This window comes from Arachis ipaensis, chromosome B02 (genome assembly GCF_000816755.2).
Source record: "Arachis ipaensis cultivar K30076 chromosome B02, Araip1.1, whole genome shotgun sequence".
NCBI classification, from domain to species: domain Eukaryota; kingdom Viridiplantae; phylum Streptophyta; class Magnoliopsida; order Fabales; family Fabaceae; genus Arachis; species Arachis ipaensis.
The window spans coordinates 84,457,334-84,468,999 of NC_029786.2; the positions used below are offsets into that span (position 1 = coordinate 84,457,334).

General features: G+C 34.7%; 2 protein-coding genes across 2 annotated transcripts; both read left to right on the plus strand.

Moving 5' to 3' along the window:
• Nucleotides 850-2,884, plus strand: LOC110268936. Its single transcript, XM_021116065.1, has 2 exons — nucleotides 850-1,149; nucleotides 1,292-2,884. The coding sequence occupies exon 2, from the start codon at nucleotides 1,294-1,296 to the stop codon at nucleotides 2,863-2,865; it is 1,572 nt and encodes a 523-aa protein (XP_020971724.1). The 5' UTR covers nucleotides 850-1,149; nucleotides 1,292-1,293; the 3' UTR covers nucleotides 2,866-2,884.
• Nucleotides 3,328-4,553, plus strand: LOC110269265. Its single transcript, XM_021116970.1, has 2 exons — nucleotides 3,328-4,114; nucleotides 4,183-4,553. Exons 1-2 carry the CDS (start codon nucleotides 3,343-3,345, stop codon nucleotides 4,551-4,553), a joined length of 1,143 nt encoding a protein of 380 aa, XP_020972629.1. The 5' UTR covers nucleotides 3,328-3,342.

The following is an 11,666-nucleotide window of genomic DNA, read 5'->3' on the forward strand; positions in this document are numbered from 1 at the left end:
AGATAATAGGAGAATAATTTTAATATCATCAAAATAATTGACGCCTTGGCTATCAATTTTAATATTTTATTTTTAATTAATTATCTTTTTTTAACTGTATTGACAACAAACTGTCGAAAAATATCGATGGAAAGACTGACCGTCAATTTTTAGCGTCGAAAAATACACTATTCTTTGTAGTGATGCAGCTGTCGGTGGTGAATTCAGCGATGGTGACACCGATGTGGTCATTGACTTTGAAGAAGATCTTCTTCTGGTGAGAAGAGATCTCGGAATTGGTCTTGTTTGACGCATGCTAAAACAATGTGCATTTTGGATCAGAGACCATCAATTGCGGCGGAACGCTGCTTCACTACCTCCATTGAGTATTCAATTTGGAAGAGCCTCCCAGTCTTAAGTTAGGATTTGAATAGGTCGAAGATGATGATAGAGGGGTAATTTTAAAATTTAATGTATTTTTTTACAGAATCAACAAAAATTTAATGATTGGATATTTTTGTCTAAGGGAATTCATTTTTTATGGGTATAAGATTAGTTTAAATTTTTTATGATTAGTTTTATCAGCGCCCAAATTTTTAATAGTCACAAATGGTAATTTACTCTTGAATAAGTATCAATTATATATTTATTTACTTAGTGATAATCCAATTTTATCTATCTATTCAATTTTAAACATTAAAATGAATTATTGTTTATTATTTTTTTAATATGTGTGGTTTTTGCTTTTGGATAATTATTTTTAGGTTTAATTACTCTGTTGGTCCCTATAGTTTAGCGAAATTTTCAATTAGGTCCCTACACTTTTTTTCCTTTCAATTGGGTCCCTGCCCCCAATTTTTTTTTCAATTAGGTCCCTACCGTGACCAAACAGTTAGATTTAACGGAATATTCCGTTCCTAAGTTAAAGATTCTGTAACTTTATGTGAAATCCCTAATGCTCTTTCACTCATATTTTTCTGAAATACCATTTTACCCTCTCAGACTTAGAAACTGTTCGGTCTCTTCTCCCAAACTTAGAGAAGAAAGTCATTTGCATTCCTTGCTTCCCAACTCGCTCAGCTGCAGAGATCAACTCCACCAGAATATTGCGGGAGGGTTTGGCGTCTCCGGTATCACTGCCGTCGTCGTAGGCGTTGCTTCTTCCTCTAGGTAAGACAACGCTCAACGTTTCACTCGTTGAAGGGTTTTTGTTCTTTTCTCCTAGAAAAGTTTGTCATTCTGTTTATTAGAGCTTCCTTTTGTTTCTGAAAGTGTTTGAAGAGGGATTTATGGCATTTTTTTTTGTATGCAGTTATGGGTGATTTGGATTTCAGTATCGAAATCCATCATGGTGGCAAATTTGTTGACAGTGGACAACGATTAGAGTATTTAGGAGGAATGGTTGTGAAGGATTTACATTTTGAGGTTGATGAATGGTCATTGCAAGAGATTTTCAGTCAGCTAAAGCAACTAGGGTATAAGGGTTTCGCTAGGGTCTGGTACAAGGAACCTGGGATGGATTTGAAGTCAGGTCTTAGAGAGTTGAAGTCCGATGGGGATGCGATGAGAATGGCTAGGTCACTGGTATCAAATTCCTGCAAACATTGCGAGGTATATGTTGTCGATGGAGCCAGAGAAAGTAAGGGGATTGAGATCACTTCAACTGATGCTGATTATGTGTCAGAGGAAGGTGAGGACAGTGCTGATGATGATGGGTTGCTAGAGGTTGAAGTGGATGCTGAGTCAGAGCCTTCTACTGAAGAAGAGGTATTTGATGATAGTGCCGATGATGGTGACCATGATGATCAGTTTGGGTTTGAGGTGGAGGATAATGATCCACCATCAAATGCATTTGGGGGATTTACTGGCCCACTAAATGATGAGAGAACTGCAGCAGCTGGAACAGCTGAAGGTGATGAAGGTTTAAGGGAGGGTGATGAGCAACTTGGGAGCTTATCTGATGGATATGAGACTGATGACATAGATAGTTATGAGGGGGACTTTGATGATATGATAAAAAAGAGGAGGTTCCCTAAGTACAATGAGGCAGAGATGAACAGAGAGTATGAATTTCAGGTGGGGCTGGAATTTAAATCACTTAGTCAATTCAAAGAGGCTGTTAAGGAGCATGCCCTATTGAATGGTAGGGATATTAGGTTTCGAAAAAATGATAAGGTGAGGTGTAGAGTTGTTTGCAAAGGAAGAAAGGGAAAGTGCAAGTGGGTTTGTTTTGCGAGTAAGGTAGGGGGTTCTGACTGTTTCCGGATCAAGACGTTGAATGAAAAGCATACATGTGGAATGAACTATAGCGGAAGACTTGCATCAAGTAGTTGGATCTCAAAGAAGATTGCCAACAACATCAGTAGAGGGGAAGAGATGAAGCTTGCGACAGTTATTCAGACTATACAAGACAAATACATGGCCAATATCAGTGTTGGTAAGGCTTACTGGGCAAGGAGGAAGGCAAGAGAAGAGGTACATGGGCGGGCAATCCAACAGTATGCTAAACTAAGGGATTACTGTGCAGAGATACTTAGGGCAAATCCAGGATCTAGTCTGACCATATTGGTTGATAGGCCTTCTCTTACGCACCAGCCCCGATTTATGAGAATGTACATGTGCCTTGATGCAGTCAAGAAAGGCTTCTTGGCGGGGTGTAGACCTATTATTGGCGTGGATGGATGTCACTTGAAGGGCGACCATGGACAGCAGCTGCTAGTTGCTGTTGGCAGAGATCCAAATGACAATTACTTTCCGATAGCCGTAGCTGCAGTAGAGGCAGAGACTAAGGATAGTTGGGGGTGGTTCTTGGAGATGCTGTTAAATGACATTGGAGAATCAAGAAAGTGGGTTTTTATGAGTGACCAACAAAAGGTATCACTTTAATTTTTTGCAACTAATTTTATCTAAATATAAATCTGCTATGATGATATATGCAACTGATATGAGTTTGTGAATATAAGTTTGTGAATATAAGTCTGCCATGTTTATGATGATATATGCAACTGATATGAGTTTGTGAATATAAGGTTGTGAATCTAAGTCTGCTATGCTTATGATGATATATGCAACTGGAGACTTGTGAATATTAAGCTGATATGTATATGATCAATATATGCACTTGATAAGTTTGTAGATATAAATTTGAAATCTGCTATGATGATATATGCAATGCCTAAGATTGTGAACATAAATTTGATATGTTAGTGATGCTATGTTTAGATGCAATGGCTAAGCTTTTGAACATTAATATTCAAAATTTGATATGCCAACTGTAAGAAAGCATATGGGGGTGGTACTGTACTAAGGGACCTAATTCTGTCTATTGCCAAAGCTACCTACGTGGAAGAATGAGAAAGAAGGATGAATCAACTAAAGGAGCTCAACAGAGACTGTTATGAGAAGTTGTTTGCTTTGGATCCAAAATTGTGGACAAAGAGTCACTTTACATTTCTGGCTAAGAGTGACATGCTGATGAACAACATCTCGGAGGCATTCAATGGAAGAATCCTAGAGGCAAGAGACAAGCCAATTCTTACAATGTTTGAATGGATTAGGTGCTATTTGATGACAAGGTTTGCAGAGAAAAAGAAGAAGGCAGAGAGGTATGAGGGTACACTTTTGCCAAAACCCAAGAAACGGCTAGATATCATCGCGGTTAGAGCTATGGAGTGGCAAGCTAAATGGGCAGGAGACCTGAAGTTTGAAGTCCACCATAAGAACAGGATGATCATGGAAAGGTTTGTGGTCGATTTGATGGCTGGAAGGTGTTGTTGTAGGTTCTGGGGTTTGTGTGGTATGCCGTGTCCCCATGCTTGCTGTGCTATCTTTGAGAAGGGTGACAACCCGGAAGATTATTGTAGTAACTATTACAGCAAGGCAGTATACCTTGCTACATATGGACAGTCAATATCACCAATCAATGGAGAAAATATGTGGCCAAAGATACAATGCGATACCATCATCCCTCCAATTTTCAGAGTTAAACCAGGAAGGCCAATGATGGTTAGGATAAGGGAACCCGATGAAAACATATCACAAACAAAATATAGAAGATCTGGAACTTCTGTTACCTGCAGTAATTGTGGCCAATACGGACACAATAGGAGACTCTGTCCAAACCCTATAGTGACAGGTATTGTTTGCCAAGTTATTTTGTTCATATGTTGATGAACTATTATTAACTGCTATTTCATCTTGTAGCTCCTGAAGGCACACGAGGATCTGATGCTGCAACTGGAGCTGGAGGAGTTGACTCTGCTGCTAATGAACCTGCTGCTGCTGATAAAGCAAATGGATCTGCAGCTACTGCAACTGCTAGATCCAGGATGGTTAAAGGGGGAGGCAGAGGAAGAGCAGCAGGAGGGATGGCCAGAGGAAGGGGTAGAGGGAGGGCTGCACCCATGACTGCAACAGCATCAAGGCCTTCAAACACCCCTGCACCCACATCCCAGCCACCACACACCCCTGCACCCCCATCCCAGCCTCCACACACCCCTGCATCCACATCCCAGCCACCACACACCCATGCACCCCCATCACAGCCACCACACACCCATGTCCCACCCTCATAAGCCTGCACCACCATCACAGCCTACCACCTTACCCACACTCGCATCACTGCCCACCACTTTGCCTACACCTGCATCACTGCCCACTGCACCAGCATCTCAACCTTTGTCCAAGACCAAAATCTTTGGTGTCAGAAGAAGTGGAAGACTCAAGATTGGAGTTAGGAAGGCAACAAATCAGCCGCCTGAACATGTTGACCTTACACTTGATTGAGGCTGAAGAGAGTTTAGGGTTTCTTTTTTATATCTCTTGTGTTATGTAGGATTTGTGTTCACCTGTGACTCTGGTTTCTTTATTGTTTTGGACCACTGTTATTATGTGTTGTGGACCACTTTTGTTATGTGGGTAGAAAACTATTATGAGTGAGTGTCACATTTATTTTGTTGCTATCTAGGTGTCCTACATTATATAATGTAAAAAACAATGGTATCTATTATAATTCAATGCATCTTTTGTTTTACCTACTTTTTTCTCAGTATCATACTTGTATGCATATTAAATAGCAAAGGAACAACTTTCATTTACAAAAATTAAACATTTCATATAACTTCATTGCACCCAACATAAACAGTACACTATTGTCTTATATAGACTATTACATTATCATAACAGCCATGCTTTCTACATCTTTACATATAACACTGCAACAATCAAAACACCTAATATCAAGCCCAGCATAATTAGCATCTTGTATTGATTTTTCATACTATCTTCCATCTTAGCAAATTGCTCCTCCACTGAACTCAGCTCAGCACATAACCTTTCTACCCAGACATCTACTTCTCCAACCTCTGCAATTAATCTCTCTAGATCCACACTTAATCTATCTGTCTTCCTTTCTTGTGCCTCAAATTCTCTAACCCTTCCAAGTACTTGCTGTGAACTGTTCACTGCATCTTCTCCAGATATCTTTTTTTCTTTCCCATCAACCCACTCAAAAAATTTGCATCTCCTATTAGGGCAAGAAATGAATTTTCTGTTTGGATTTTTTGATGTACTTGAACTACGAAAAATCAGAGTGTCTCCACAAAAGCACCGAACCCTCCTTTCCTTTTGCTTCAACCATCCGCTCTTCTCATCTTCTTCATCATCAATCCACTCGAAGAACTTGCATTTTGGCATTCTCCCACAACCAACATACCTTCTTCCATGGCTTGCTACTGCCGAAGAAGACATCACAGCAACTGCCTCACCACAAAAACAAAGATGTCTCTTCTTGACGAGAGTTCTAGAACTACAGACTCCTGAAGATAACTGACTCTGATCTATGAGTATTGACATAGTAAGGGTAAGGGTTGCAAAGAGAGGAGCATAAGTTTGAGGAAGAGGCGAAAAGAAGAGAGTTAGAACTCAGATCTCTACGGAGTCTCCTTCATTTGTAAGGGATAAGTGAGGGTTATAATGGTCAAATCACTCAATCTTAACGTTTTTTGTAATGTTTACCGTCAATAGGGACCTAATTGAAAAAAAATGGGGACAGAAACCCAATTGAAAGGAAAAAAAATGTAAAGACCTAATTGAAAATTTCACTAAACTATAAGAACCAACAGAATAATTAAACCTTATTTTTAAGCAGAAAGAAGATAACAAACGGTTTTTTAAGTGAATTTATCAAGCTGTATTTACTATTTAACACGTAATATCAATTCATGTTTGATCATATATTTTATTATATATTGATAACATATTTGACTACTCTTAAGAATTTTAATTGGATGACGATAGTAGTCCCTATCGGTATACTAAAACTTAACTAATTTGACAATAACATTACAAAATATCTTAGACAAAATAATCAGAAAAATTAACTTTGAATATTAAACAATTATTAATTTATGTTTTTTTAAAAGATGCGTGCATCACTTTTATCAAAAGGCCTTATTGCCCGAGTTGATCTTTTTTATGTCATTGGACGTATAATGAAACTTCAAAGGAAAAGAAAGCTTGACCCTAAAAAAAGGGAAAAGAAATATGTGTTCATTTTGAACTTAATTAATTTCTTAATCACGTTTGCAACTTTGCATAGATATTTTTGTTCTTTGGAATATTGCGTCTTTCATAATGCTTTTCGGTCCGGTTTTCTTTGGCCACCGAAATGTATGGTTCTTTTAATCCATTGCCGCTATTTATTGACCAAATACCCAGATTTAAATTTTTAATTACCATGTTAGACAGACATGTTTAATGTTTTCGGGAAGAAAGTCTAAAGATCTTAAAGCCTTAAAGGTACATGAAATTAGAATGAGAATACATTTGGAAAAATAATAAGTTATACGGCAATAATTAGATAACATACATTTTGAACGTGTAATGTTTTTAATTTTTGGAAGTACAAAATATTTTGTCGGTGGATAAACTAGCTAGCTAGTCAAAATATAGGAAAATCGCTTAGGTTTATTTAGCAAAAGTGGAATTTTATTTCTTATTTTAAATTCTATCTGGTTAGAATATATTTAAAATATTATATATTAATATAATATTTAAATATATTTTGTATTGATTTTATATTTATTTAATTTGATATTATGTTAATTTTGTCACTATAATTAAATTAAATTCTTAATTTACAAATAAATAACTAAATTTTTATAGTAGTTTCTGAGATTCACTATTTTTATTATTTTAATCTTTTAAATTCAAAAACTGACTTTTAAATTTTTGTTCTAGACAACTGGTTTTGACTTGTCATGTTGAACATATGATTAAACGACATTGTTTCATTTTGCCATTTAAATAAGGTAAAAACGCAGGTCGTTTTGAAGAATGAAAAGAGATAAAATAGTTTGTATATCATATAAATTCTTTTTTGTCTTTTTTTGTTGTCTTATTTAAGTGACAAAACGAAATGACACTGTTTAATCCTATGTCTAGCATGGTAAATCAGCTCAATACAAAAAAAATCTAAAAATTAATATGGTATTTAGAACTGAATCTTAGATACTAGTATAATAAATTTTAGATTTAAAAGACTAAATCGATAAAAGTTATAAAATTTATAGACCATTTTAAAAATATATTATATATTCCATAACAAAAAAAAATTAATATTTATTATTCTAACCTTTTACATCAAGTCCTACAAATAATATTAGAAGTTAAAGTAAAGAAGCAAACGTTAAAAATTTACCCATAGTTATATGAGTAAGCATTTTAACTTTGGTATTTGAAGCAGATACATACTAATAATATGACTTGGGTCTAAAGTGGCAAACGGGTGTATCCATCCTCCTTTTTCCACAAAACGCGTTTATAAATACATATAAAATTAATTCTTTGAATTGGCCTCTCAACTACTCCCTTCACACATTGAATCAGTGCTCAAAATATTTTAAGTTTTAGACTTACCACAAAAAATATCTCACCAAACTCAGTTATTACTTATTACACTTCCGGCTTCCTACTAAAATCACAACTGCCCGCAATGTTCACACCCACGTAGGTATATATATTAGGGGAAAGAATTATTATAAAGTGAAAAGCTTGATAAATCTATAAAATAAGAGTTTGATTACTATTAAATTTATATTTTTTATAATATATAAATTCCAATTAGATTCTTACTTATTCTATTCAGAAGTTTACAAATCTAAATCTAAGTAAAGTAGGAAGTCGGGACTACGATTTCTTCAATATACGAGTGGGAGTTGATAGTTATAAAGATGAGTTAATAGTTAAAATCGTTCCTGAAATTTCTATTTTCGTCTTCGAAAAATAAATTTAATTAAAATCGTCCTCAAAAAATTTAAAATTAATCACGTTAGTCCTTTCGTTCATTCTGTCACTAATGACGTTAAGTTTGCTGACATAGCAGTTAGCTTGACAACTCAACCCAAACCAGATCCGGATCATACCCGTTTCCAATCACCCAAATCCAAATCCAGCAAGAAACAGCGTTCCTTTTTCCCACATTCAATAGCTTCTTCATCTTCTACCTGAAGCTCCACCACACCGCCATCTTGCAAGGTGTTTCACGTCGCCGTCAGTCCCTATACATTACGTTCCTCTACCACGATGCTGCCGGTTCTTGCCCACAGTTCTTCTCTTTGTTCCAATTCCATAATTCCTTTTCTCCTCCTCTTCCCTCCCTTTCTATTATTCTTTTCGTCACCAACACTGAAACACTTCTTCTCTATTGATTCCTGATTTAGATGAACATACACACTTGCTACTCTATACCCATTTTTTGTTTTTCGAAATTTCAATCCCAGAACCCCAGTTGCTCAAAGATTGAAACTTTGATATAATATATGGGGTCTTTGTTCCAAGTCTTCCAAGAGTGGTGGCAGGGTGGTTACTACCACATATGGAACCAAAGAAAATCATAAGAGTTACAAGATTACCGTGCCTTCTGATTTGGCACCTACGCCTCACACAAAGGAAGACATTAACAAGCAGAAACGTAGTGCTGAGAATGTTGCAGGGATTGGTGTTGTTGGTAATCATAATATTGGTTAGTTTTATGTTAAGCATCTGATTGAGAGGTTGGCATTTTGGGAATAGGTAACTGCTGCTTTGCGGAACACCCTCCACCCAATGATGCAGAGATTGTCGTCGCTGCGCCCTCTAACTCCTCTCTGTTCTCTTCCTCAATCATCACTGCTAGCTTCTGGTGGAACGTGGTCTCTTCCTCCACTGTAACTTGCACCGATCTGCTCTGCTTGTATCGGTCTTCCTCTGTGCTCTTCCATGGACACCGCCAAGTTGAAATAAAGACCACTACTGGAAGAACGGCATCGACAAAGAGGTAGCAGCTGTTGGAACTGGCATGGAGGCTGAGACGCATAGAGGAGAAGGAAACTTGTTGGATTGTTGGGTTGGGGCTCTAATTTAACGCCGATAGTGATAGAATGGACGGAGGGATTAACGTGATTAATTTTAAATTATTCGAGGACGATTTTGATTAAATTTATCTTTTAAAGATAAAAATGGGGATCAGAATATCTTTCAGAGACGATTTTGACTATTAACTCTTATAAAGATACTTCGGTGTTTAAATGAGTAGAAATTAGATTATAGGTGTTAAAACGAATAAAAAGATACGGCCTCCATGTCATTCTGCGGATAAAATTCGATATTGTAAACTCTTTAACATAACGATTTTCTGTCTTTGCTGGCATTAACCAGGATTCCGTTTTGCGGGCTTGGACCTAGTACATAACATATTTATTTAACCAATTTTTCTTTTATTTTAAAAGAGTTGGATATATCCTTGTGTATATTATTTTAAGGGTAAAGTACTTATATAGACTAAAAAAATATTAATATTATATAAATCACTCAAATCAAATAATATTATATAAATGTTTCAAATCATATTTTTATATAAATTGAATTAAATTAATTCGAATTATACAATATATTAGTAAATTAAAATATATAGATTCGAATTATATGAAAACATTGTTTAAAGTATAAATTGAATTGGTTAAATTTAAATTACACACTATAGTTCTAAATTGAATCAATGTGATTCGAATTAATATGGAACAATGTAAATCGAATCAGTTTGATTCGATTTACTACTTGTAACAGATTATTAACATTTATTTCTTTTAAGTTATATAAATAAGAAAGTACCCCTATTTGGATTCAAATAAAATATCAAAAAAATCAAAACGAATAAGAATAGAAATTTAACTTTTGTTTTTTAGTTCAAATTTCAGAAAATCTACATTTTTATAAACTTATGAATTTAAAACGGAACAATAAACGATTTCTAAAAATTCATTAAAAATTATCCTTTAACTTATTAGCAACTAAAAAATCATTACCGGAATTTTTGATATTGAAAAAGTTAATATAAAGTATAGCCCTCCTAAGTGGTATAGGAGTTAAAACTTGAATTTTTTTTTTCAGAGTCAGAAGTAACAGATACTGTACATTATAAAATGACCAACTATATTTATACTGTATTTGAATTATTTCTCAAATTACATATTGTATAAATATAGTTGGTCATTTTATAATTTATAACTATCTGTTACATCTAACTCTGAAAAAAATTCAAGTTTTAAATCCTATGCCACCTTGGAGGACTATACTTTATATTAACTTTTCTATATCAAAAGACCCGGTAATGATTTTTTAGATGCTAATAAGTCAAAGAATAATTTCTAATGAATTTTTAGAAATCGTTTAATGTTTCGTTTTAAATTCATAAGTTTATAAAAATGTAGATTTTCTAAAATTTGAACTAAAATACAAAAATTAAATTTCTATTCTTATTCGTTTTGATTTTTTTGATATTTTATTTGAATCCAAATGGAGGTAATTCGCGTAATCATTGACCTCTTGCCAATTGATTTTGAGTAGCTTTATCGAGATCATAAGCAAATTGTGCAAAAGCTTCTAATTCCACAAATTGCGCCAATTCCAATTTTAATTTATCATCTACTTGTTTCATGGCTTTAATTTGAGCCGCAGATCCAACTCTGAAAACCGAAATACCCACATTAATCGCAGGTCTGATTCCAGCGTTGAATAGATCGGCGGATAAGAATATTTGGCCATCTGTAATAGAAATCACATTTGTAGTCATACTTCCTTCTGTATTGACATTTATGTCTTAAAGTTAATGTAACTTAAAAGAAGTAAATGTCAATAAGCTGTTACAAGTAGTAAATCAAATCAGCTTGTTTCATACTAATTCGAATCACATCGATTCGATTTATTACTATAGTGTATAGTTCGAATTTAACCAATTCGATTTATACTTTAAACCTGTGATGCACGGACACTGACACGAACACGGGACACGACACAACACGGGACACGCCGACATGTGAATTTTAAAATTTTACATGACACGGGGACACACATACATATAAAATATAAAGTATTTTTTAGATAAATCGTAATGATATTTTGATATTTTATTAATATTAAAATATAAATTAAAATTTTTAATTATTTTTAATATTTAATATTAATTATATCAAGTATTTAAAATATTTTTTGTTTTAATAAATAATAACATATACTATATCTAAATTTATTTTAAGAATATATGTTAAGAATAAGACTGGACACGCGGACACGTGATAGTATTTATGTGTGTCCAGGCGTGTCCGGAGAAGAATTTTTTATTTTTTATTAAGACACGGTTGGACACAGCA